The sequence below is a fragment of the Rhineura floridana genome, chromosome 7 (genome assembly GCF_030035675.1).
Source record: "Rhineura floridana isolate rRhiFlo1 chromosome 7, rRhiFlo1.hap2, whole genome shotgun sequence".
In the NCBI taxonomy this organism is placed as follows: domain Eukaryota; kingdom Metazoa; phylum Chordata; class Lepidosauria; order Squamata; family Rhineuridae; genus Rhineura; species Rhineura floridana.
In genome coordinates this window covers 98,670,677-98,695,893 of record NC_084486.1, presented here as the reverse complement: position 1 = coordinate 98,695,893, position 25,217 = coordinate 98,670,677, and the positions used below count along the sequence as shown (strand labels likewise).

Here is a 25,217-nt window from a genome sequence, read left to right as displayed (position 1 = left end):
TGGAAAGGCCGTACACTCAGTTCAGTTCTAGTGTTCAAGGGTTTTCTGTTGTTTCAGGGATTGGGGGAAGGAGGCAGGGCAGCAGGAAGAGAAGAACACACACACACACACATATTGACAGGAGGAATCAAAGTATTATAAAGGTCTGTTCTCTTCCTGTTGGAGAGGGACATTAGATTGTTATGCCAAGTATGCAGAGCAAAAAGGGAACAAGACTGGACCATTGCTGTTAATGACAAGAGCCTTTAGTAAACACACACAAAATACATACTAACATTCTGTTCACTTTGTCAAAGTGATTCAGCACAATTAAGATGGAAATTCTTAGCATTCAATAAGATACTTTATATTCTAAAGTTGTATGTTTTAAGAAACAGCCTACAGTAAAATTTGACACATCACTTGCTAGATTGTTTAAAGATACCTCACAATCACACTGTCAAAATTGTTTTGCTCCAAGGTGACAGCATTCAGTAAGGTTTTCTTGGGTTACTCTTTAATTGCATCAGTTTTCTAGAACACATCTCTTTAGTGTTTGGGACACTTAGTAGAGTTTGCCCAGAAAACACTGCCCTCCAGGAACAAGTACCAAGATACAGCTATGAGTATGTATCTTTTAGGGGCAGAATATAATACTCTGTTAGAGGTACCTACACAACATCCATTATACACACACACACACACACACGCACGCACACACACACAGAGCTAACATGACTTTTAAGTACTTCTCTACTATACAGACTGATTTGATAAATTCCTTCAAGATGAAGGAAATGAAGGCTAACATGGGAAGTGTGCTCCACAGAATCAACTTCTAAGCTGGAGTCCACTAAAATTAAAAGCAGTAAGGCCTATTCTGTAAAAAATAATTTGAATATAGTTATATTATTGAAGTACCTAGTTCTGGGTGCATTAGGGCCAAATACAACTTATACCAACTCTTTTCAAGAGTGTTCAATTCTCAGGTCATCCAGAAATGGAGCTAGGACAGAGAAATAATCTTGAGTTGTGCTAGAGTACAGCTCACTTGAAAAAAACAATGAACTGTTCCAAAAAGAGTTCAAAAGAGATCTATAAAATGCAGGTTGCTGTTTTGTTCTTAGAATATATAAAATATCTAATACTTCCAAGAAAATTAACATTTTGCAAATCATCTGCAGACTGTATGTAAAATTTCTTTTTTTTAAAAAAGAGGATGTACTAAGCCTACTGAATATGAACTATCCAATGCCTGATTCTTTAAGCAGAGTCAGGATATTTAGGTAATTAAAATCACAGTCAGAAATAGGGTTCTTTTCTGGACAAAGAGGAAGACTCTAATTTTGAATGCAGTAACTGAATAAAACATTAGAAAAGTTTATTTTCTCTTGATGGGCAAGGAGTATTTGAACTCCCATTTATGTCTACCAGCTACAAAACGTCAGCACTAATATGTGGTCCTCAGAAGCAGGGTCATCCAAGAAACCAAGAACTGAGTGTTATATTAATTCACATTATCAGTCATCTCAAGCAGAATGCATGCCCAAATGACACCGCTTGTGGCCTCCCTCCCCTAAACTCCAAAGATGTCTAGAGTGTAGGACACCTACATTTAAGAGTTTAGCACTCTAAGCCACTTTTGAAATAAAGGTTCTGTTGTGATTAACTTAATAGAGGATGGGCCAACTCCCATGAATGTACTGGCTATGCATGGCAGAGAAGTGGGATTGTGGTTACCTGTCTGCCCCACCCTTTACTGTGAGCCTCTGCTGTCTCTTCTCCAGGACTGCCTAATCTCCAAGTGTAGGTATTACTTACATAATGCCTGCACACATACAAAATCCAGTGGATAGGCTTGAATCACATGGTAGATTCCCAGATTCTATGCAGCATATTTGTCATGCTATTCGAGTCTATGAGCACTTTTTGCATATAGGCATTGTGAAAAAGAGATGCCCACATATATATGTCGAAGGAGCCAGCAGGTGTGACAGGTGCTCACAGTGGGCAGTGAACTGCTGCTGTGACTCCATTATTCTGCCTCAAAACATAGCCAGTAAGTTTGTCAGAATTTCATGTCCTCATGGCATCTTTTTAAGCACTTAAGTATAAGGAGATATTATTCAACAAGAGAGAAATGTCCAGCGTACAATTTTCACTACTCCTGACAACAGAGAGAGGTTGATGGGTCTTGCGCCGCAGAGGTTGATGGCTCTTGGTCCGTTGCACTGGTAGTTCTTGTCAGCTGGGGATCCATCAGCTCATAATTACTGGCATCATCACTAAAGCTCTGCTCACTGTCCAGACTTGGAACGGCCCAGATGGCACCATGACTACAGCCTATAGAATGACTTTTGAAATTGTTGCTTCCTGAGGCGTTAAAAAAAGATATAAATATATTAAATATGAATGAACATTAAGACTGGTATTCAACTAAACAGTGCCAATGCAAGGATTAGCCCTAGTGCAGCAGGACTCCCCCCCCTAAATTTATTCTGGGGTTTTCCCCAACCTCTGGAGCAGATTTAAGGGGAGGAGAGGGAGGTAAGTCCTGTTGCACTAATGCTAATCTTTGCGCAAGTCCTATTATTTAGTTGAATACTGCCCTAAGCCACAAATATTGTTGAACAGCCATTACATACTGTTACTGAAGCGCTTGGACCAGCTGGCACTTTGTACATGCCCCAGAACTACTTGATTCCCTTGCTCTACAGGTGAATGTGCAATGAGTACAGGACTCTGCAAACACAACAGAGGAAGCAAACACTGGCTTTAGGGTATCCTCCCTAAGACAATATCTATAGGGTTGACAGGAGTGTAAGCTCTGGATGTATATTAATCCCCAATTATCCACCGAGATAATTTGACACTGCTAACATATGCATTAAAGATCAAAGGCCCTCCTCCGGGTGCCTACTCCAAGGGAAGCTTGGAGGGTGGCAACAAGGGAGAGGGCCTTCTCAGCGGTGGCCCCAAATTATGGAATGATCTCCCTGACGAGGTGCGCCTGGCACCAACACTGTTATCTTTTCGGCGCCAGGTCAAGATCTTCCTCTTCTCCCAGGCATTTTAGCATGTGTTTTAAATTGTTTTTATACTGTTTTAAATTTTAAAATTGTGTTTTACATTGTTTTTAAAATATGTGTTTTAAATTGTATATTTGTTTTAATGTTTTTGATTGCTGTAAACCACCCAGAGAGCTTTGGCTATGGGGCGGTATACAAGTGCAATGAATGAATGAATGAATGAATTAAATAAATAAATAAAGCCTCCATTTGGTCCTTGATTAGCCCTACAAGACAGAAGCCTACTTCTGACTGGGAATGTCCAACTGGTAATCTAATTGATAGCTATCTGCATTTATTAACAGTTAATTGGTCACCTCTGCTTTCCATGTAGGACATCCTTGAAACAGGATGCTCAGGTGACAATTGGCTCAGGGAAGTCTCAAAACCACCCAATCAGTATGAGGCAGGAAGCTTATACTACTGTACCTGCTGTGACTCAGTATACATACTTATTGTTCTGTAATGGCTATTTGGTTTAGTTTCATCTTCAGTTTAATAATCTTTTGTCTCAAATGTCCCCTCCCCTCAAAATGTCCTGTATTTCACTATGTGCATACAAAACCCTATTTTGTCGCACAGTTCAGTCTTTTCTGCCCTGGCTGTTACAAAGGAACAACTTTCTCCAGCCTTAGCTAGACCCCTGCTTGCCTCATCTTTCTCATCTCCTTGCCTCCTGTCAGTGTTTCTTATTTTCTTTGAGTTAGCTAGAGTCCCTCAAAGGGAACATGAGCCTTGTGTTCTCCCGTAGGAAAAGCCTTTCTATTTTTGAACCATTATTAGGAAGGTTCTCAGGAACCAAGGTTGCTGACTTGTAAATTGCACAAGAGCAACATATAAAGGTGTAACTACCTTTGGCCATCCCATCATAGCCTTTTTCTTGGATGTTCATCAGTAGCCAAAACCTTGCTATCTAGGACTTAAGGGTAACATAAGATCAGGCTAGTGGCTCATCTAGTCCAGCATCCTGTTCTCACAGTGGCCATCCAGATGCCTAAGGGAAGCTCACAAGCAGGATCTGAGCATAACAGAACTCCCCCACACACACAGTTTCCAGCAACTGGTATTTAGAAACATAGTCCTTCCAACTGTGGAGGTAGAACATATCCCTCGGGGTTAGTATCCACTGAGGGCCTTATCCTCCATGAATTTGTCTAATCCTCTTTTAAAGCCAAAATGTCTGCCTAGCTGCTGCTAAAACCCTAGTATACAGCTACAAACTCAGACCCTCAGGTCACAGTGAAACTCTAGGAGCCAATTCCTCCTCTTCTCCTCTCACTGGAACAGTGTATTATTTATCTTCCTTCAATCTCATCCATTTCCTAAATCTTGCTATTCTTCTGCCCTCCAGTCATCCAAGCCCAAGTCATTTGCATTCAAGCTCTCCTCTTGTGGGTCTAGGCCTCCATCATAACCTTGCTGGATTCCTAGCAACCATCCATTCCTTATATGACAACTATTAGACTTTCCGTTTCTGTTTGCTTCTCTGTTATAGAAACAGATGAAGTAGAAGAAACATGAGTAGCCTGCGTATAATCTGGAAATAACTAACCAACTTATTCTGCAACACAGCATTTGGTTCTTCTAGCAGCCAATGTTCCAGCCATTTTTTCTGTTAAAACCTAAAGTAGGACAGTTGTTTGCTAATTCCTCAATAGTGGCAATAACCACTATGGCATACAATAATCCCCAAAGTTCACCAATACTGCACCTCCATGTGTACATGTGTAACTTGCGGGTACACACACACAGGGACATGAGCAGGCTTGGTAATGATATTTCAAGCAGCAGTGGCTCCAAATTAAGGCTGCAGTCCTATACAAGCACATCTGGGAGTAAGCCCCATTGAACTCAATAGAGCTGAGTAGACACATACAGGATTGTAATACAAAATTGTAATTCTGACTATACTTATCTAGGAGTAAGCCCATTGAACACAATGAATTTTATTGATCAGTAAGCATACACACAGCAGCCACACAGATGTTCAAATAATCAAACCCGGTGCCCAGGGTCCTTGAACCAACTGCACTGAATGGGAAATTATTCCATTATAGCTGGAGTAGGGAACCTTTGGCCCTCCAGATGTTGCTGAACTACAACTCCCATCATCCCAGGCCACTGTCCATGCTTGCTAGGGCTAATGGCAGTTGTGTGGGCAATAACTGGAGAGCCAAAGGTTCCCCACACTTGCTTTATAGTGTTCACTATAGGCCTTGCTCATTTGGAAATTCAATACAAATTTGGAAATACTTATACAACCCTGCCTCCTACCTGGCTTGGCAGAGGCATACACTTTCTCCCATGTGTAATTAGTGATGTTCACGGGTTGCGTCACCCAAGGATCCTCCACTATCATTTCTAGAGTTGTGCGATCCTCTGGAAAAGGCTGCAAGAGCCCAGTCAGCAGATTCATCAGGTCTGAAGACAACATGGAGGAGAAATAACATCAGTAGCTTCTATATTGGTCTTCAGCTTGCCAGTCAATTGTGCTAGTTACATTAAGCACAGCTAATGCAAGTTCTATAATTTGAGCAAATTGAAACGAAGCATCCACTCCACACAGTTTAGAAATATTGTACCTCTCCGCCCCCCAGCTTCTTCCTTACTTAGAGTTATGTTCAACATAGTGCTAAGGTGAACATTCCATCCATGGGCTGCTGTTGGGAGGAAGGGCGGGATATAAATCAAATAATAATAATAATCAACGCAAGGATTTCTCATCGCACGACGGAATGTTCTTCCTCTCCTCTCTGGGGATGGTGCAGAGTGCACGGGGGGGGGGAGAGGAGAAGTCCTGCTGCAGTAGTAATCCTTGCGCTTGCACTATTATTTAGTTGAATACCACCCTTAATTAGTTTCTTCTCTCTTTGCTTGGCTATGAAATAGAGCCAAGCTTTAGTCCTGGTTGACAAATACAACCCTAAAAAGGTAAATGTGTCCCCGCACTTATAGCGCGAGTCGTTTCCGACTCTTAGGGTGACATCTTGCGACGTTTACTAGGCAGACCGTATATATGGGGTGGGATTGCCAGTTCCTTCCCCAGCCTTTCTTTACCCCCCAGCATATGCCGGGTACTCGTTTTACCGACCACGGATGGATGGAAGGCTGAGTGGACCTTGACCCCTTTTATCGGAGATTGTACCCTAGATGGTGCAAAATAGACCTATACAAATGTAATGCCCAAGTGGCCACCTAGTTCAAAAACAAGTCCTTCAGGGCTATTCTCCTGAAATACAAAAAAGTGGTTTAAGATGCTGACAGTCATTATTTAGCCCACAAATCACATGAGAATAACCCAAGAACTGTTGAATTCCACTATCTCCCTGGCATGCCGTATGTGTATAAGAAAAGTCCAATGGCTGTTTTTCCTAGGGAAAAGTAGCTTCTGGATGGGAATCTGGGACTGAGAGGGGGGGCAGGGAGAAGAGAGTGAGTTAAGTCCCCTCTCTTCTAGAGGAATCTAGCAATATGGAAGTCTTGATTAACGTTTAAGACACATGGATACCCACTGCAGCCCAGAAATGCTTCTTCTCATATTTTTAAAATAATTATTGTATTGCCCAACAACAGTTAAGCTGCTATTTATGTCACACCAATCACCACAGATCAAAGCATATGGACATAAACTGGCAAATAGCACCTGTTTGCCATCTCACCTCTGACAAGGCCCCAAGATGATGCCTAAAGTCACAAACTAACCCGCCATCTTTTCAGGTTCACTGGAGGCCTGAGATCTGGGGTATGAAAGATTTACTCTCCTATCATCTCTAGAGCATTCAAACAGAGCAAGGAATTATTTCAGGATTTACTAGACATTCAGTAATGTGCTTCCATAGTCTCATTCTCATTGTGATATCAGACCAGTCAGGAGGCATCAGAAAGGGAAACCACACATAACTTTTTTGGGACACGTAGAATGTGTGCCCCTCCACCAAGAAACCCAATGCAATTGACTTGCGTAGAAAAGCTAGCACAGGTTCTATTTCCCTTCCCCTCAGTTTGTAACTCCTTTAATATATTAGTGAAATACCCACTATCAGACACACTGTAAGGAGGTCTTAGTACAGCATCCATGGTTTCTTCCAGCTCACAAAAAGGATTTTCTCCAAAGACTATGGTATAAAGAGTTATACCAAGTGACCACATCTCCAGTTCTGGTCCCAAGTACCTAGAAAGCAATGCACAGTTCAAGTCTATAATGTTCACACATTATAATAAAGCAAAAGGGGAATACAATCAAAATAAAATATAATTAGCTATCATGAGATCCAGGCACAAAATTAAACCAAAAACAATTTCTTACCAACACCCAAGACACCTTTCCACCCCCACCCTCAGATCTGGTTGAAGGAATGGCCTATGTGTCTCTCTGCCGATGGACAGGGAGACCTACTGAAGCAAAACAAGAGCAAGGAGGATAAAACCACGCTGATGATCACTAAAGAGATACTATCTTTTTCTTGCTTCATTCTTAGGTTTGTTCTACAGGCCCTCCCATCAACCCAATCAAGGTACTGCTAGTAAGGTCTACAGGTTTTCCTTCAAACTCATACATACGGATTTCCTGAGAGCACTTCTGGTGAGCAGTACTCAATTGTCCCACAAAAGGTATAGAACAGCTTGTTAGGTTCCAGGTATGCGGCTGAGCCAAAGTCTATTAGCTTGATAGTGAATTCTTCAGCAATTATGATGTTCTCATCTTTGATATCTCTGTGAAGGATATTCCTACAGCGCAGATAGTTCACGGCAGACACCAGCTAACAGACAGACAAGACCAGGGGTCAGAATAGGCACTACTGCAAATAATATTAACTGTAGCCTAGAAATTTTATTTCTGCTTTTTGCTCTGAAAAGACATTAAGCTACTAAAAAGAGGATATACAAAATTGTTTTAGTACTGCAGTCCTTTTTTTTTTTTTTTTAGCAATTGGGCACAATATTTATTACATAGTTTTATCCCATCAGAGATCAGAATGGCTTACATCATTCCCCCATTTTATCCTGACAACAATCCTTTGAAGTTGGGCTGATTAAGAAGTGATGGTGTATATCAAAGAGAAAGTGATGCATTCAAGTCCCTCGGAAATAAAATGAGGTTCAGGCATATCAAGTTTTTCTGGATTATGATCAGTGTCATTAGCCTTTGTCAAGAAGCCAACAGTCAGTCTCTGTTTTCAATTAGGCATGAATTCCCTTCTAAAGAATTCTGTGGTGCAAACTGAATGCAAGTCAGTTTCGTGAGCAGTGGCATTTGTATATTATGAGAAGCACTATTTCCAAAACTTGAGTAAAAATAATAGCCCATCAAAGCGTAAGGTTTTGGCTACTAGCATGTTCATATAAACATTTCTATGAAGAAAAAGTGAGTGCTAAAGTATGTCCCTATTTATCTAGCACCATTAAATCTTTTTTTAAAAAAAATCTCATTTGCCAAAGAGATCTCATTATTTATTTAAATTTATTTTCCAGTTTTTCTGTCATGTGACTCTTGCAGCAGTTTATTCTCCAAACAAGGTTCTGTGACAATGGTCATACTCCCATCTGTTTATTCACCAACATTCTTAATTCAGTGAAAAGTAAAGCCTGCAAATGCAGGCCTCCCTACATTTCATTCTGCCTGCAGGCAAAGAAATACTCACAGAGAGCAATTACCACCTCTGCTTTTAGCCTGGAAGCCCTTAGGAATAAAGTAGGTGGGAACTGGGGCAGACAATTTTCTAAGCTCAGAAGCTCACAAAGGAATCAGTTCCCTGCCCCAGAGACAGGGTTACTGGCTCCTAGGTAAAGTGGCTGAAGAGGGCAGAGACAGAGGGCAGCTACGGAAACCATTCTTTCATGCAGCATTCGCAAGACAGCTGGAAGGGGGGAAATGTGTCTTCTCCTTCCCGAGGCTTCTGAGCTCCTAATTAGATAAATCTCTTGCTCTCAAAGCCATCTTCTCACTCAGTCTCTCCATCTGCTTTACCAATACAACACCTAGCTCCTTGTCTGTCTGCCCGCACCATTATAAATTGCTCAAGTGTGAGTGTCATAGAAATAAGTTCCTTCCTAAATGCTGCCACTTCTTCCATCATTCATTCTATAATGCTGTAATTTAATATATCACCTCAAGAACACCTGATTCCAACAAAAAATATTTGTCTTATATATTCAGTCGATCAAGCTATTACAGTAAAAAGATATGGGAGAAACTATTCTTTCCCCCCAAAGCTTAATGTGCACTGCAAGTAAATAAAAACAGATGGCCATCTAAAGTATGATGAAGTAGCATTCATGCTATAGTTTTTTCCTCTAATAAGGCTATGAGGCTGTCATCAGAGCTGACTAAACAGTCATCTAGGCAGCTGCAATATAAAGGACAACACAGCAGCACAGGCTGGTTCACTGCTTGCCAGAGTTACTTCCTTTGCATTCCTGTAAACCAGCGGTGGGAAACCTGGGGTCCTCCAGATGTGCAGCATCCTCAGCCAGCATGGCCAATGGTCAGGGACAATGGGAACTAGAGTCCAGTAACATCTGGAGGGTTTCCAATCCCGTATTAAACATTATCAAGTGTCACCAAACAAGGAGACTAAAGGTCAAAATGGATGTAACATTCACACAATTACCAAAAGCAACATCTGCAGAGGTCCCCAATCCAGGCTAGGATTGTGATGTGGGGAGAAGGAAGAGTTAGTTCTTCGCCCTTCCCATAATCTCAGTCCAGATTACTGTACAACCCTAGCTGCCATTTGCATCAGGACAGCTTTTCCCACCATCTTATGAACTAACAGCTTGCAGATCCATATCTTTCTGCACATTTCAGTTCAACCAAATCTCACCTGTCTGAATATGTAACTTGCTAAAGCCTCATCCAGATCAGGCTGGTTATCAATGAATGTGAAGAGATCCAGGCCTGACCCATGCTTCTCCATCACTAGCTGAAAAAACTGCCGATTCTCAAAGACATCTAGCACCTGGTGACAAAGAGAACCACTTGACTTCACAAACTTTATATCCTACTCCCCATAAATAAGAAATGATCCAAATATATTATAGGCCTTAGAGAATTATATTCAGGTTTATTTTAATCTTACATTATAGGAAAACTAATGTATATTGCATCCCTTAATATTCCACTGACGCAAAGGCTAATAACATAATGCAAATTAGGAATAAGCAATAAAAAACCAAAGAGAATTTCAACATACAAGGTTTTCCAAAGGAATATTAACTAGACACCTTGTACAGGATAACTAACTAAGCCACGTGGGCCTTATTGTATGGACACATAATTTACATATGACAAATAGCTGTCTTCTAGTTATACTTTCCTGTACAAACACACACAAAAAAGTTTGTGCCACAACATCCAAACATAAAAGGAATCTGCTTTATGAATTTAGCAGAAAGTACACCTTAATAGCTATGCATTTACATACTGGATGCACTGTACCTTAATAATATTGGGGTGCTGAAGCTTCCTCAGAATTGTAATCTCTTGAGTAACTCTCCCCAGCTCAGGATCATCTACCCAGCAGTAGTCCAATACCCTCCCCTTCCAAATGAATTTCACTACAGCCTGTGAGTAAAGCAAAGCAAATGGATACAAATATGAAATAGGTAACAACTGGGTCTGATAAAGGGGGTGGGGGAGAAGTAAGCTACAATCAACAAACATAGATTGCTATTAACCTCTCAGCAGTGGATTTTAAAATATGGTATGCTTACAAAGAAATCCTACTGGAGGGGGGAGGGGGAAGAGAGAGATTCCATAGCAGAGCTACTGTCACTTTGAAAGCCTTGCTAGTTCATTGCAGCCAGGTGAGAGGTTGGGATGGCATTTTCTATTTTTTGTTTGCTGCTTGTCTTTTTTCATTCCAATTACAGTCAATGAGAGGAAATTAACTATGCCACCTCCAGGGCTGGCACAGCTGAGGACTGCTTATGCATGTTTGTCAGGAGACTTGGGATCCTGCAGAACTTCTGCTCCCCAAAGATGTCCAGGTTTCTCCCCTGCCGTCGGGACATCTTTACCTGCTGAGCATTCCAGGGGGGGGGGGAGCAGCATGAGTACTGTGCCACCAGTGGGCTTCCTTTTCTGCCAGCACAGCATCACTTGCACCACAACCAGCCCTTCACCAGGTTTAGGATTGTACCCTTGAACTTCATATTTCAAAGCTCAAATACATGTGTACTTTCTTTTGTGATTTTGTTTAAATATTATGGGGCTAAATAAACAGTTTTGATCTCTTTTACATGCTGAAGGATTGCTCTATGCATTTCTTCCTCCTCTTCACAGTTTAGTAGCCTAAATTAGAAAAGTTTTGGCAAAGGGGGGGGTAGCGTTAAAACTATATCAATACCCATTTTACAGGTTTTAGGTTTCTACTTCGCAATTTCGCTAAATCAGAACATCACGGATTAAACTAATGCACATCTTGATCCTATGAGCTATTACACAAACACAGCTGCTTATAGGATTTTGTATAAGAGTCCCAGCATAGGATAGATTTCATGAAACACCCTAGACCAAACAGTGGTGTAGCAGCTGCCAATGTCCATGCTTTCTCTTCAGCCTAAATGTAGTCAGTGTGCATCAGCACACACAATAGATACATATTTTGTAGTCAGTTTTTTTCAGCAAATACAGGAAGGGTGAGCAGTTATGCTCCATTTCCTGTGCATATGAAGTTACTGGAAATGCTTATGAAGTTCTGTCCATCTTAATTTCTCTAATAGCTTTGGGTTTCCAAATTGCCTGATCTTGTTTTGCAATTGGCATCAGCTGCATAGATTGTTACATGTGCAGTTTGCTGCAGATTTCACTTTGTTTTTGGTCTTGATCTTACTGGTTAACAATGCACATGAGTGCATTGATTCAATAACAAGACTAGAGATGTGAAGGCCCAGAAAAAAAATTCAGGGAGGGAAATGGTTTTTTCCATTTTTCCAAAGCCTTTTATTTTGTTTTGTTTTCCCCCCAAAACATTGGAAAAACTGAAATTTTTTGATTATAATTTTCTTTTAGAATGATGAACAAAATGTCTCAGACAAGATGTTCATATATTTACTCCTCAAAAATGATTTCAGAAACCAAGTAACAGGAGAACTTTTAAGTAAGAATATATATAGTAAGATCATTACAATTCCTGTACACTGAGGACAAGCAAGTCTTGAGTTGTACACTGAGAGTACAACTCCCAAATGCATGATCAAGATGCATTTCTGCATCTAGGAGGCACTGCCATTGACAAAAGAGAAGGATTCAGTGCCTTCTTTGCTTGTGGACTTCCTCTAGCTGGCATAGTTGGTGGATCTGTTTCTGTCCCCTTGACTAGGCCTCAAAGGACTGGGAGAAGTTCTGAGCAACAGAAAAAGCAAAAACTGATAGTAGAGAAAATGAGATTGATTGAATTTCATGTAGTATTCACTGAGTCTTGGTAACAAAGTGACTTTCAACCTCTAAAGGGTGCTAAAAAAAGTACTGCATATTTTTCTATTTCCCTCCCAAATCCTCTTTTTTTCCAGAAAAAAAAAGGGGGGGATCCCCTCCGGCTTCAATATTTTCAGAAATTTTACGTCTCTAAAATAACATAAATCATTACATCAAGAGTCATTCATTCATTCCTTTCTTCCTTGGATGACATTTAAGAGCATAGAGCTCACAAGGAAACTTATAGAAAAACCACGCATCATATTTCAGTTAAAATAACAATTTAAAACAACTCACAGATTAGGAACACATCCATATAAAACTAAATAAAAACAATTTATATTTTTTCAATTTATGCAGCTATATACATTCTCTAAGAGAAACCAACTCAAAATGTGAATTTTCAAGACTCCACTTAAAGCTTGTACTGATAGGATAATAAGCATAACACTTGAGAGGGAATTTCCTAACTGGGGCCACCAACAAGAAAGTCCTGTCACTTTTGCCCACCAATCTGATCGATCTTGCCTAAGAGCAAAGCCTCTGCAGTGGATCTTAGCTCCAGCAGAGCTCTTCAGAATTGTCCGGGTGCTATTACACTCAGGCCCCAGGGACATGGTAGAACCATCTGAGGCCCGCTGTAATGAATTTGCTAGGCACTTCCAGCATAAAATCTTTAGCATCCGCCAGGACTTAGACTCCAGTGTTATAGCAGGTGAATCAAGTGGGGTATCCAGAGCACAGCCTTGTCCCGATTTCTTGGATGAGTTTCAGTTGGTGCAGCTTGAGGACGCTGACAAGGTGCTTGGACATGTTCATGCAACCGCTTCTGTGCTGGATCCTTGCCCTTCTTGGCTAATGAAAGCTAGCAGGGATGGAACAGCTGGCTGGGCCAGGAAAGTGATCAATGCCTCTCTGCAAGAGGGGGTGGTCCCTGGCTGCCTGAAAGAGGCAGTAGTGAGACCACTCCTGAAGAGGCCCTCCCTGGACCCAGAAAATCTTAATAACTATAGGCCGGTAGCAAATGTTCCATTCCTGGGCAAGGTCCTGGAATGAGTGGTTGCAGGCCAGCTCCAGACGCTCTTGGATGAGACCAATTATCTGGATCCATTTCAGTCGGGTTTCAGGCCTGGTTTTGGCACAGAAACAGCCTTGGTCGCCCTGTATGATGACCTTTGTCGGGAGAGAGACAGGGGCAGTGTGACTGAGTTGATTCTCCTTGATCTCTCAGCGGCTTTCGATACCATCAACCATGGTATCCTTCTGGGGAGACTAGCTGAGTTGGGAGTGTGAGGTACTGCATTGTGGTGGTTCCACTCCTACTTGGCAGGTCGCCTCCAGAAGGTGGTGCTTGGGGAACATTGCTCGGCACCCTGGACTCCCCAGTATGGGGTTCCGCAGGGTTCAGTTCTGTCCCCCATGCTGTTCAACATCTACATGAAACCATTGGGTGCGGTCATCCAGAGCTTTGGAGTGCGTTGCCATCAGTATGCTGATGACACGCAGCTCTAGTTCTCCTTTTCATCTTCTTCAGGTGAGGCTGTCAATGTGCTGAACAGGTGCCTGGCTGCGACAATGGACTGGATGAGGGCTAATAAACTGAGACTCAATCCAGACAAGACTGAGATGCTGTTAGTGGGTGGTTCTTCTGACCAGATGGTGGATGTCCAACCTGTTCTGGATGGGGTTGCACTCCCCCTGAAGTAGCAGGTTCGTAGCTTGGGGGTTCTCCTAGAACCATCTCTGTCACTTGAGGCTCAGGTAGCCTCGGTGGCATGGAGTGCCTTCTACCAACTTCGGTTGGTGGCCCAACTACGTCCCTATCTGGACAGGGATAACCTGGCTTCAGTTGTCTGTGCTCTGGTAACCTCCAAATTAGATTACTGCAATGCACTCTACGTGGGGCTGCCTTTGAAGATGGTTCGGAAATTGCAGCTTGTGCAAAATGCAGCGGCCAGATTGGTAACAGGGATCAGATGGTCCGAACATATAAAACCAATTCTGGCCCACTTGCATTGGCTGCCTGTATGTTTCCGAGCTTGATTCAAGGTGCTGGTTTTGACCTATAAAGCCTTACACGGCTTAGGACCACAATAACTGATGGAACGCCTCTCCCAATACGAACCCACCTGTACACTACGTTCAAGATCAAAGGCCCTCCTCCGGATGCCTACTCCGAGGGAAGCTTGGAGGGTGGCAACAAGGGAGAGGTCCTTCTCAGTGGTGGCCCCCAAATTATGGTACAATTTTGCTGACGAGGTGCACCTGGTGCCAACACTGTTATCTTTTTGGCACCAGGTCAAGACTTTCCTCTTCTCCCAGGCATTTTAGCATGTGTTTTTAAATTGTTTTTATATTGTTTTGAATTTTAAAACTGTGTTTTAAATTGTTTTTAAAATATGTTTTTAAATTGTGTATTTGTTTTAATGTTTTTGATTGCTGTAAACCGCCCAGAGAGCTTCGCCTATGGGGCGGTATACAAGTGCAATAAATAAATAAATAAATATAGGCAGGATTGTACTCTATACGTGAAGGTAATATTTGGGGGCTGTGTTTTAACCAATGTGTGGATATGCTCACAAACATTTATAACTAGCAAGGAAAAAAAAAACACGAACTAAAACTACAACAAGGGCCAGTTTGGCTGACACTTCTAAAATGCCGTTTATATCAGTGCTGGGAAAAAGTACATCCACCCAGAGTTTAAAATGTTAACAAGTTATCAAGAACATAATCTCTTAACAGCAAACAGAAGAACTGAAGAAAAGCCCTGCTGATTCAGACTAAAGGCCTATCTAGTTCTCACAGTAACCAACTAGGTATCTTAACCAGACGCCACCAGTAGGGCATGAGTAAAATAGCAGAATATACCAATCACTGACAAAAAAGATAATGTGAAGCAGCTTACTTTGATAGGAACATAAAATAGTACACATCAGTAATTATGTATCTGAACTTTGACATGAAGAAACATGAAGGTTTTCGGAAACTACAAATAAGCATTTTATAGGTCTATCAATAAAAAGTTCTGCTAACACTTTGGAACTAGTTTTAATCTTTTACCTCCTGGCGATCATTTTTGCACCTGGCTGTCCAAACAAATCCAAAAGCTCCTCTGCCAATGAGTGTCAGTGTATCATACTTCTTTCCATAGTCTCCTTCAGAAGCATTCAGTCTTTCTAATTCTTCAGCTCTTCGTGAATTCTCAAACAAGGGTGTTGCTTTGATCAACTGCGGCAGAAAGGAACAGACAGACAGAACAAAATCTGAGTTATTTAATGTATGCCTAATCTAAAGAGGCAGAAAAACAAGGGAAGACACTTGGTAGATATTATAAGAGGAAGATATAATAGCTTGAAGGCGTCCCACGTTAGGTGTGGGTAGCCTAAGCAAGTCACAGATGAACAATAGTTCTGTCTGTGGACTATTTACAGATTTGCAGCCACTAGCAATTTTAGAATACATTCAAAATAATTCTTACAAAGCCCACTTAATCCAACAGAATGCTTGTTAGAACCTGGGGGGGGGGACCCTCTCAGTAATCTAATTCCCTGTACTGGACAACCTTTCTACAATCCTACTAAACATGCCAGTCCCAGCAACTTCGCAGTACTGGTCAAACCTCTTAGGCAGGCCTCACCACATCTTCCTTTGGTCAGGAAGACAGTTGGCTGATTACCTAGAATAGCCAACAAATAACTGGAATGTTCTGCATGCAGGGAAATCATTGGAGTAGGGGGCATTTCTTTTCCTTCCCCAGCTAGGATTATAGTGTTTGTGTATATAAAGGAACAAAGAGACAGAGAGAGGGAGAGGGAAACAGCAAACCTTGACCTCTGGACAGCACCTTTGGGGTATCTCGCTGAGTAATCTGATGTAGAGTAGTGTATTCGTTGCTTGGTAACAATGCTAGGCTGTCTGCTTCCACCTATTTTCACCTTATATACTTGCAAATGACCACAAATATTACAGAAATGCCTTAAGTCTCCCATGATCTCTCCTTTCAAAGGTAAGCACTGCCCTTGAAACTCCTCACTACACAGGAAAGTGGGGAGTGCATAGTGACATTTCTTGGAGCAAAGTACTTTCTAAAAGAGAAAGCACTTTGAGCAAAACAGATCCTCCTCATGTGCTCTAGGGCAGTTTAAGCTAAAAGGGTCTACATTTGCCCCTGCCAACATTAGTAAGGGTAAAGTGACCTCCGCTTCTCTTCAGGGTCACTCATTCCACAATGAAAAAAATCCCATAGTGTACAAAATGGAAATGTAATCATGTATAGTGTGAAAATTGTTCTTCCCTAGGACACTGGTGAGCATGTCTGCACCAGCAGCCCTATTCCTCACTATGGATGAATGCTCAAGTAAATAAAGACCTCAATTTTCAATCAGCTGGAATTCCTCTCCTATTTCCAACAAGCTCTTACTCAGAGACTCGGTTAGTACAAGAGTGCTAGCACCGAAGGAACTATATGAAATTGAATATAGAAATAATTTGCAAATTAAGAAATTAGACAATAAGAAAAAATCTAGTACAAAAATATGGGAAAACAGGTTCCCATCAGATTAATAAACAAATAGAAATGAAGCGTAAAGAATTAGACCTACTGGAAGTTAATAAAACCATGGTTAACATTCTATACACCAAACAAAGGTTTCATGAGTTTGGTAGCAGAGGCTCATGGTTACTAGCAAACAGAATTAAACAAAAACACAAAAAACATACTATAACTACAATACAAAAGAAAGATGGTTGAATAACATGTGCTCCAATGGAAAGTAGGTAGACATTTGCTACTTTTTAAAAAAACCTATACCAAAATACTGTGGATCCAGAAAATATTGAGACATTTAAGATACAGATAAAAGAGCACTAATGAAAAATATTAGTAGAGGAAACTGAACCAGTAATTAAATCCTTTAAAACAAATAAAACACTAGGACCAGGTGGTTTGACCAATGAATTTTACAAATGATATAGATCAATCTTGATTCCACAATTATCAAACTTTTTAGGGTATACTTCAAGGTGACCCTTTCCCACAGTCGTGGACTCAATCTAAAATTGTAGTCCTTTTACAACCTCATCATGATCCCCGACTGACAGATTCCTATAGACCCATAGCACAACTTAATACAGATTATAAAATATTTACTTCAATTATAGCCAATTGATTAAAACATATAATTCCAAAATTAATTCGTTCTGATCAATCTGGTTTTGTGCCATACATAGACAAATTGCTGACCCCATAAGAATTTTAAATCTTATTATTGTAAAATTAATCTATTGCCCCTAGCCTTTTTATCTTTAGATATTTTTAAAGCATTTGTATACATTGGCTTTCTTTAATATCAGTAACACAAAAAATGAATTTTGGTAATGAATTTATAGCACTTTTTAAAAAAAATTATTCCCCAACAATAGCATCTGTAAAAATTAATGGGATTGACTCAGCTTTGTATTGACATATGCCGTGGCACCAAACAATGATGCATTGTCACCTCTCCTATTCCTCTTAGCAATAGAACCATTAGCACAACATTTGAGAAACAATAAAATAAAAAGGAATTGAAACTGGGAATGAAAAGCATTTGGTTAGTATGTACGCAGATGATACAGCCCTACTTATTACAAACTCAGTAGAAGCTACACCTCATATCAAAAATATACTGGAAACTTTGGCAAATGTCTCTGGGCTTCAGGTGAAGCTTAAAAAATCTGAAGCATTTTGTTTCTATATTCCCCCCGCAATTCTCATCTCCCCTGGGGGTTAGTTTATGCCCAAGGCAGTTGGGATATTTAGATATACAGATACATAGAAATATGAATAAACTGTTTTTGGCTTATTATAAGCCCTTGTGGTATAACATAAAGGCAGATATGAACAGGTAGACCAAATTAAAACTTTCTCTACCTGCTTGAATAGCCACAGTAAAAATGAACGTTTTACCTAAATTAACATTTCTTTTTCATGCACTCCCAGTATATATGTAGCTGAAAAACAACTCAAAATTTGGCAAAAGGTATTAAATCATTTTATTTTTGAGAAAACATCTCCTAGAATTAAAAAAACATTATTTTGAAAATCCAATAAAGGGGGATGGGGAGTCCCACACATAAATTTTATTATGATGCCAATCAGTTATACCACCCACTGCAACTGATAATAGGTGACGAATAAAAAAAAATTGATTCAATCAGAAAACACCAAAATACAAGGTGTTCCGCTGGAAATATGGCTCCTTAGACTAAAAGCATATAAAACAATAAGGCAAGTCAACAAAACCCATTTACAACTGCTTTGCTTACGATCTGGGGACAATGGTCACGACGACTCGTATCTAACCTTCTCCTTTAGCCCCTTTATTCTTTCACAAGGACTTTTTCAATAAAAATAGATATTTATCATGGCTACAGTGGCAGGAACAAGGATTATTTCATTTAAGAGATTTTTACCCAAATAAAGTTTTAATAAGAGAAAGAAACTTTAAACAAATAGTAGGCCAATCAGGATTTCAATGGCATTTTTGGAGACAAATTCATTATTTTCTTTCCCACCCAAAAATCAAAGCACAAGCAATATCAAACCTATCATCTTTCAAAAATATAATTTTGGCAGCACAAAATGGAGACTATATAACCTACTTTCAGATATGGGGTCAGAACAGCTAATAGGACTCAAACATCAAAGGGAAGGAGATTGGTTGACAGAACTAGATGAGAGAGACTGGGAACAATTATGGAATAACTGTTTGATACCCACTTCCTCCCATCAAGTTCGGGAGGTAATGTTAAAAATTGCCCATCGCTGGTATGCTACTCCAGTATACCTATCAAGGGTGAACCACACCCTCTCCCCTAAATGGATGTGGTTCAATTGGTACGTACCACCATATGTGGTGGACATCTGAAAAAGTTAAAACCTTTTGGAATGCCATTTTCAAAGAAATTAATCAAATAACATCACTCAAACACCACAACTTGCTATTTTAATCTATTTATTGATTCCAATAAGAACTTACAATGTAAGAACTTGGTAAGTCAACTACTTATGGCAGCGCATCTTACAATTACCAAGCACTGGAAAGACCTAAAGGGTGGTTCAATAAAATATTGGTTGCAGAAAGTATGGCATATAGGGCTCATGGAAAAATTAACATCTAAGCTCCAAATAGCAAGGGAAGAGTTGAAGAAAGAAACCTTTGTGGACTCTTGGTACCCTTTCATAATGTATGTAAGCCAAACAACACACGGATGGACCCCACCAATAAAATGTGGCTAGTTGGAATGCCTAAACCATAAAATACTTTAAATTAGATAAGGTTTCATATACCTATTTATTTTCTAGTGTTGTTAACATATTAAATACTACAATAAAATACTTAAGTGTACATAAAATGTACCATTGCCTGGGACGGGGGAGGGATATAGTTTAGGAGGATACAGTACATATAAGATAGTGTAGTAAGTTCTATTTTTTACGTGTAGATTGTATTTTGATTGATGTGTTAAAGATTTGTAATATTCTAAAATTTAATAAAAAGTATTAATAGTTATTTAATATATATATAAAATAAAGATTGCTGGTACCAGCATACAAAGCCCTTACAACTTGGGACCAGGATATCTAAAATATCATCTCACTCCATATGTGCCCAACTGATCATTGCGCTCTGAAGGAGGTAGCCACTTGCATATACCATCCGATCAGGAGGCCTGTTCTGCAAGATGTAGGAATCAGGCTTCAAGTGTGGTGGCATCTACTCTTTGGAACTTCTTCCCATTACATATCAGACAGAACTATCTCTATTATCTTTTCTGTGACTATTGAAGACCTTTCTTTTTCATCAAGCTTTCTAAATGGAGATTTTTTTATCCCAGTCAGTATTTGTATTGGATTTGAAATAGTTTTAATTGTTTTTAATATATGAAATTCTTTTATATATGTTTTATTGAGAATGTTTTTAATTGCCCTTATTCTTTATTGCTTCATAGGAAGGAACGTGTTAAATAAATAAAAGTTTTGGCTAGAAACAGCCACTACTGCATATATTTTCCAGTCAAAAGTACCATCTGCCTGCCAAGAAGTACCTGGGCAGAAGATTTAGGAAATGGGATTGCTCCTGTGTCTTAGGATGTAGCCAAACTATTACATTTCATTTCATTTTTAACCTTCATTAACCCAGCACTAATCTTGGCACCCTCTTTTTTAAAAAAAACAACTTAGCTGACTATTCTTTTTTCTAAGCAAAATTGAATTTGTGAAATTGCACCGGGCACCCATGGTTTGCAAAATGACAAGAAGATAGCAACAGGGAGAAGTCGGCTTAAAGACCGTATTTGGAGTTGAAGTAGCTCAAATTAGTTTCTGCCAGAAGAAACTGACTCATGAAACTAAACAAGGTATGTATAGGAATGTGTGTGTGTGGATATGATCATGCAACTTATCTCTTTTTAAAAAGGGAGGGAAGGAGCACAGTAGTTGTAAAAAAGGACAGCATTAAAATTCCTTATGTAAATTGTGCAAAACACTGAGCCTTTTGAGAGATATAAATGTTACATTAAAGAAAAATCAGGAAATGGAGTATAAAGAGTGACAGATAATAGATCACATCCTATCCACATATGAATATCAGCAACAGGCTGTTTGTGTAAAAACAACAAACCCACTGATGCCAACCTGCCAGGTTGGCTGTGCTTTTATCTGCCCACTGTTTTTATTTCATCCTCAAAAGCTATTGTTTAAAATAGGCAGAAGATCCAATATACTTACTTCTGCCAAGCTAAGTACAGAAACATCACCTAGGGTTTGGGAGGAACTGGCCAAACTGGAAAGCAACAATTGTGTTTTTGCTGCTGCTTGTTTTCGGCTCTGAAAGAGATCTCTCATAACCCAAATACAGAAGAGAGCAGCAGGGTTGTGCAGTTCCACACGTTTTACTTCAAACAATATACCTGCAAAAATATAAAAGCTCATCAATAAGGCACTCTGATACCCTAAATAGATGCAGAATGAGATTCTGAAATCCACAAATATTTTTCTCTGGAAGGTTGCTCTGTAAACAGCTAAAAACTTTGACATGTAAATTCCTAAACATGACCAACATGTCATACTAAGAGCGAATTGAACAAATGAAAACTGAAAGATAAAATTTCATCACTGGATCTGTTCCAACACAACACTCAACATCTTAAGTGGCAACTTGATGAAAACCACACACACACATAGTATAATTCTAAAGTAACCCATGTAGGAATCCCATAGCTCAACCTTCAAAACATCCTGCTCTTCACTTTAGAGAGACTGTCAAGCACTCTGCCAGCTGACCGGCCGGTCTGAAGTATAAATACTTAACCATAAAGTTGCGTGTGGAAAATTAAGGCAAAGGTCAACGAGTTTTGCCTAAACCTTTTGGCACACCAAAAGATCTGTCTTCTAATTTCACTGCCAACCAAGTATACCTTGAATTCAAGATGTTAGTAAAATCAAATTGTTTTGCTGTTCTGTGTATTTGCATTCTGAGCCTGGATGGACAATGCATTAAACCATAAGTGGCCTCTTAACTTTGTGTCAACAATTTTACCTCATCATTCCTTGCCCACTTTGCTCACAGTGAGCACCTGCTTCCTGTAACCTTTTCAAGCAGTTATGCCCAATTAAAAATACTAATGGAAGAAGTAATGCATTACTACTACCAACTTACCTAGTCGGGAACCATCTCTGTGGTAGCAGTTACCCGAATAGCTGCCCTCCAGGATCTCATTGTTCAAAGTAATTGCTGGGGACAATACAGCTTCTTGTTTCACAGGAGTTGATGTTACCTGTGCCACGTTCTGCTGCGTGAATGGCATGAATTCTTCCTGGGACTGTACATCACTGTGTGGTGAATATCTTTCTAGATGATTCCCCATTTTCTCTGCAGTACTTTCACCCTCTGAAGTACAGCATGCAGAGAAATCTGCATCAGCATACCCCGAATGCTCAGTAGACAGTAAGCTCTTCCGATGGCCTACCGGAGAATTACCATACTGCAGGGACTCTACTTGATCGCTTGCAGACCTATTATTTGCCTGGTGAAGATCTTCCTCACTTAACAAGGAAAGCTTTCTTGGTCTAGAGGCAGTAGAGGAGTCTGAATTCGCCTCTCCACTAATCCTCAGAGACAGGTCTGTCAGGCTACAGCAAACAGAATCCACCCCATCACCTGGCTTCTTATTAACCACAATTGCCAATGCAGGGGCATCACAACCTATTAATGATCCTGCTGGAACAGGAGGGCTGCTGCTTCTTTCATCAGACAGGAAAACTAATGAATCTTTTGCTGAATTTTCTAGTGAAATATTTTCAAAGCTGAAGTTTTTTGTGCTACCTGTCAAATTTGCTGGTGGCAGTTGATCTATCACTCCATGGGCTTGTTTGGAACTAGATGCTATTCTGCGCATTGACTCATCCATTGTGGGAGTCCCAAATGACATATGCACGGCATCACTTGTCACCCTTGCCTCAAGTCCTAAATCATCTTCTAATAGACATGTAACAGAAGTCACATCACCCATGACAAAACTCTCTCTTTCTGAAGATGTAATGGCAGATTGGCACTTCATGACTTCACATAGTGAACCAGAACTGTGTAAATCCAAAAGGTCATCATCTTTATGTACTAGATCAGATGTGCACTTTGCAAGATTCTTATCTCGCAGTTTATTTCTCTCTTCTAATATGCATGATTCTGAATGAAACCGTTCTGGAGAATATACTTTGTACTGCAGATAGTTATTAAGTTTTGTAGCCTCTGTCACAGTGCAGCCTCCATCATATGAACTCTTGGAAGGCAACACTTCATTATGGGCCAACACATCACTGCTAGGTGTATAGTCACTTCTGTGAAATAAAACAAGTTACTAGTTAGGTGATACTGAACAAAAGGCCATATTACCCGTTATGTACTCCCCGCCCCCAATGCCATGATGTAAGATCAGGAGATGGCACCATTTCTTCAGGTTCTTCAAGATCACTTTAATCACCAGGATGAACAAAACTGAGATGCCTGTACCTACAAGTGTTAAAACACCTACTGCCTCCCCCATCACCAGATCCATATCAAAGCTCCTTTAAGAAGGGCTGTTGGAACATTTTTATTCCATCAAGACTTCATGCCTTAATATTTTGAGAGAATGCATACTGTCTTCCTATTATGATGTATTTTACTAGTTTTAGTGGGTTTTTTATACTTTTTGGAGGGGGTGATTGAAAGGAGGAATATAAAATTTAAATAAAATTAAGCAGCCCATCTTTCTCAGTGTGCACAGAATGTGACAAGCACTAAGATTTCAACTGAGGACCTCAACCTAGAGAAGAACACATAATCAGTCTTGGTAGGATTATTTTAAGAATGTCATCCAAAATGTTTATTTCCAAGTAAATACTCAGGCAGCTATTTATCTTTTTATCCCATTCTTCAACCAAAAAAGGATTCCAGATACCATAGATCACACCTCAGGCTTACAGTCTAAAAGATAGGGCATACACACAAAAAGGGATCAGAAAGGAAAAGAAAATCCAAGCACTATTTATTAGTTACATAATCCTTGTAATGACCAGCTGGCATAAAAATAATTCAAGGAGGAGCCAAAAGTTTCTGGCCTTTCAGTAGAACTGATAGAGAAGCTCTATAGTCCCAACTCTCTTCCTCTCCTGCAGCATGATGAATGGCTGCTGACAACAGTTGAGGAAGGAGCCTGATAGAGCTGGTCTTTCAGCAGACTGAAGGGACTCTGCAGTCCCAGGAACACTACTTGATGACTCACACATGATTAATGTATCAAGTTATCTCCACTGAAAACTATTGTTTGAGAAGACAGTAGGAGACTAGAAAGCATGCTGTGGCGTTGATTTGCAACAGCTGTTTCTCACATACAAGTCATTACTTGATGTTGCATTAATTGAGTACTGAATATCCATATGGGAACTGACTCCCACCTGGAAGCAATTCCTATTGAAATAAGCGAGATGCAGCACCTTACAAATATATTTATCTGTAAGTCAGAGTGCAACTGTGACCCTAAACATGTAAAAAAAACCCACAGACTCCTAAGCATGCATATGATTTCAGCTTTAAAATAAAGTCAAATTCCATTGCCACTCAAATCAGTCACTCCCCGCTTATTTTACAGATTATACCATTGGTATTATACTATTGGACCAACTCTGCCATGAAGCTCACTAGATGACCCTAGTACAATCACTCTTTCAACCTAACTCACAGGGTTGGTGGGAGGATAAAATGTGTGAGTGAGTGTGAGAGAGAGAATGGACCATTGGTCTCACCTGAAGGGTGATTTTCATAGCAGGACTGCCATCAAGCGGGTTATAGCTCCACCTATCGTCCGAAGGCAAGAATGTTTTGAAGTCAAGACTAGGGGCGTCAGGCCCCTCCCACTCTCCAGTTCATTCGCAGCAAGTCCAAAGAGAGATATCTAAAAATGCAGGAAAAAAGGCCAACGGGCCTACCAGCAAGAACATAACACAATAGCAATATTCATAATAATATGACTCTAACATAGCGATATAACAGTAATAGCAGTCTCGACTTCACTAGTAAATCAAAATATAATAGCGTAACAGGAATATATGAAAAATCCCAAAAAATATCTAGGTATCCTCCAACTGGGAGGGTCATGATGGCAGTCCTCCTATGAAAATCACCCTTCAGGTGAGACCAATGGTCCATTTTCCATAGGAGGACTGCCAT

General features: G+C 40.1%; 1 protein-coding gene across 5 annotated transcripts in view; it reads right to left on the bottom strand.

The window, feature by feature from the left end:
* Window positions 1-227: 227 nt before the first annotated feature.
* The window catches only part of PASK (PAS domain containing serine/threonine kinase), a 66,119-nt gene continuing 41,129 nt past the window's right edge, over window positions 228-25,217 (bottom strand). For all 5 annotated transcript variants that reach the window (XM_061636672.1, XM_061636675.1, XM_061636673.1 and 2 more), the window contains 9 exons: window positions 22,170-23,347; window positions 21,239-21,420; window positions 15,529-15,696; window positions 10,486-10,611; window positions 9,872-10,006; window positions 7,608-7,807; window positions 7,085-7,218; window positions 5,322-5,468; window positions 228-2,352 (listed from right to left, as the gene is read on the bottom strand). In XM_061636672.1, the coding sequence (XP_061492656.1) occupies window positions 2,141-2,352; window positions 5,322-5,468; window positions 7,085-7,218; window positions 7,608-7,807; window positions 9,872-10,006; window positions 10,486-10,611; window positions 15,529-15,696; window positions 21,239-21,420; window positions 22,170-23,347 (2,482 nt within the window). In that variant the 3' untranslated portion in view covers window positions 228-2,140. The remainder of the gene's footprint in view (window positions 2,353-5,321; window positions 5,469-7,084; window positions 7,219-7,607; window positions 7,808-9,871; window positions 10,007-10,485; window positions 10,612-15,528; window positions 15,697-21,238; window positions 21,421-22,169; window positions 23,348-25,217) is intronic.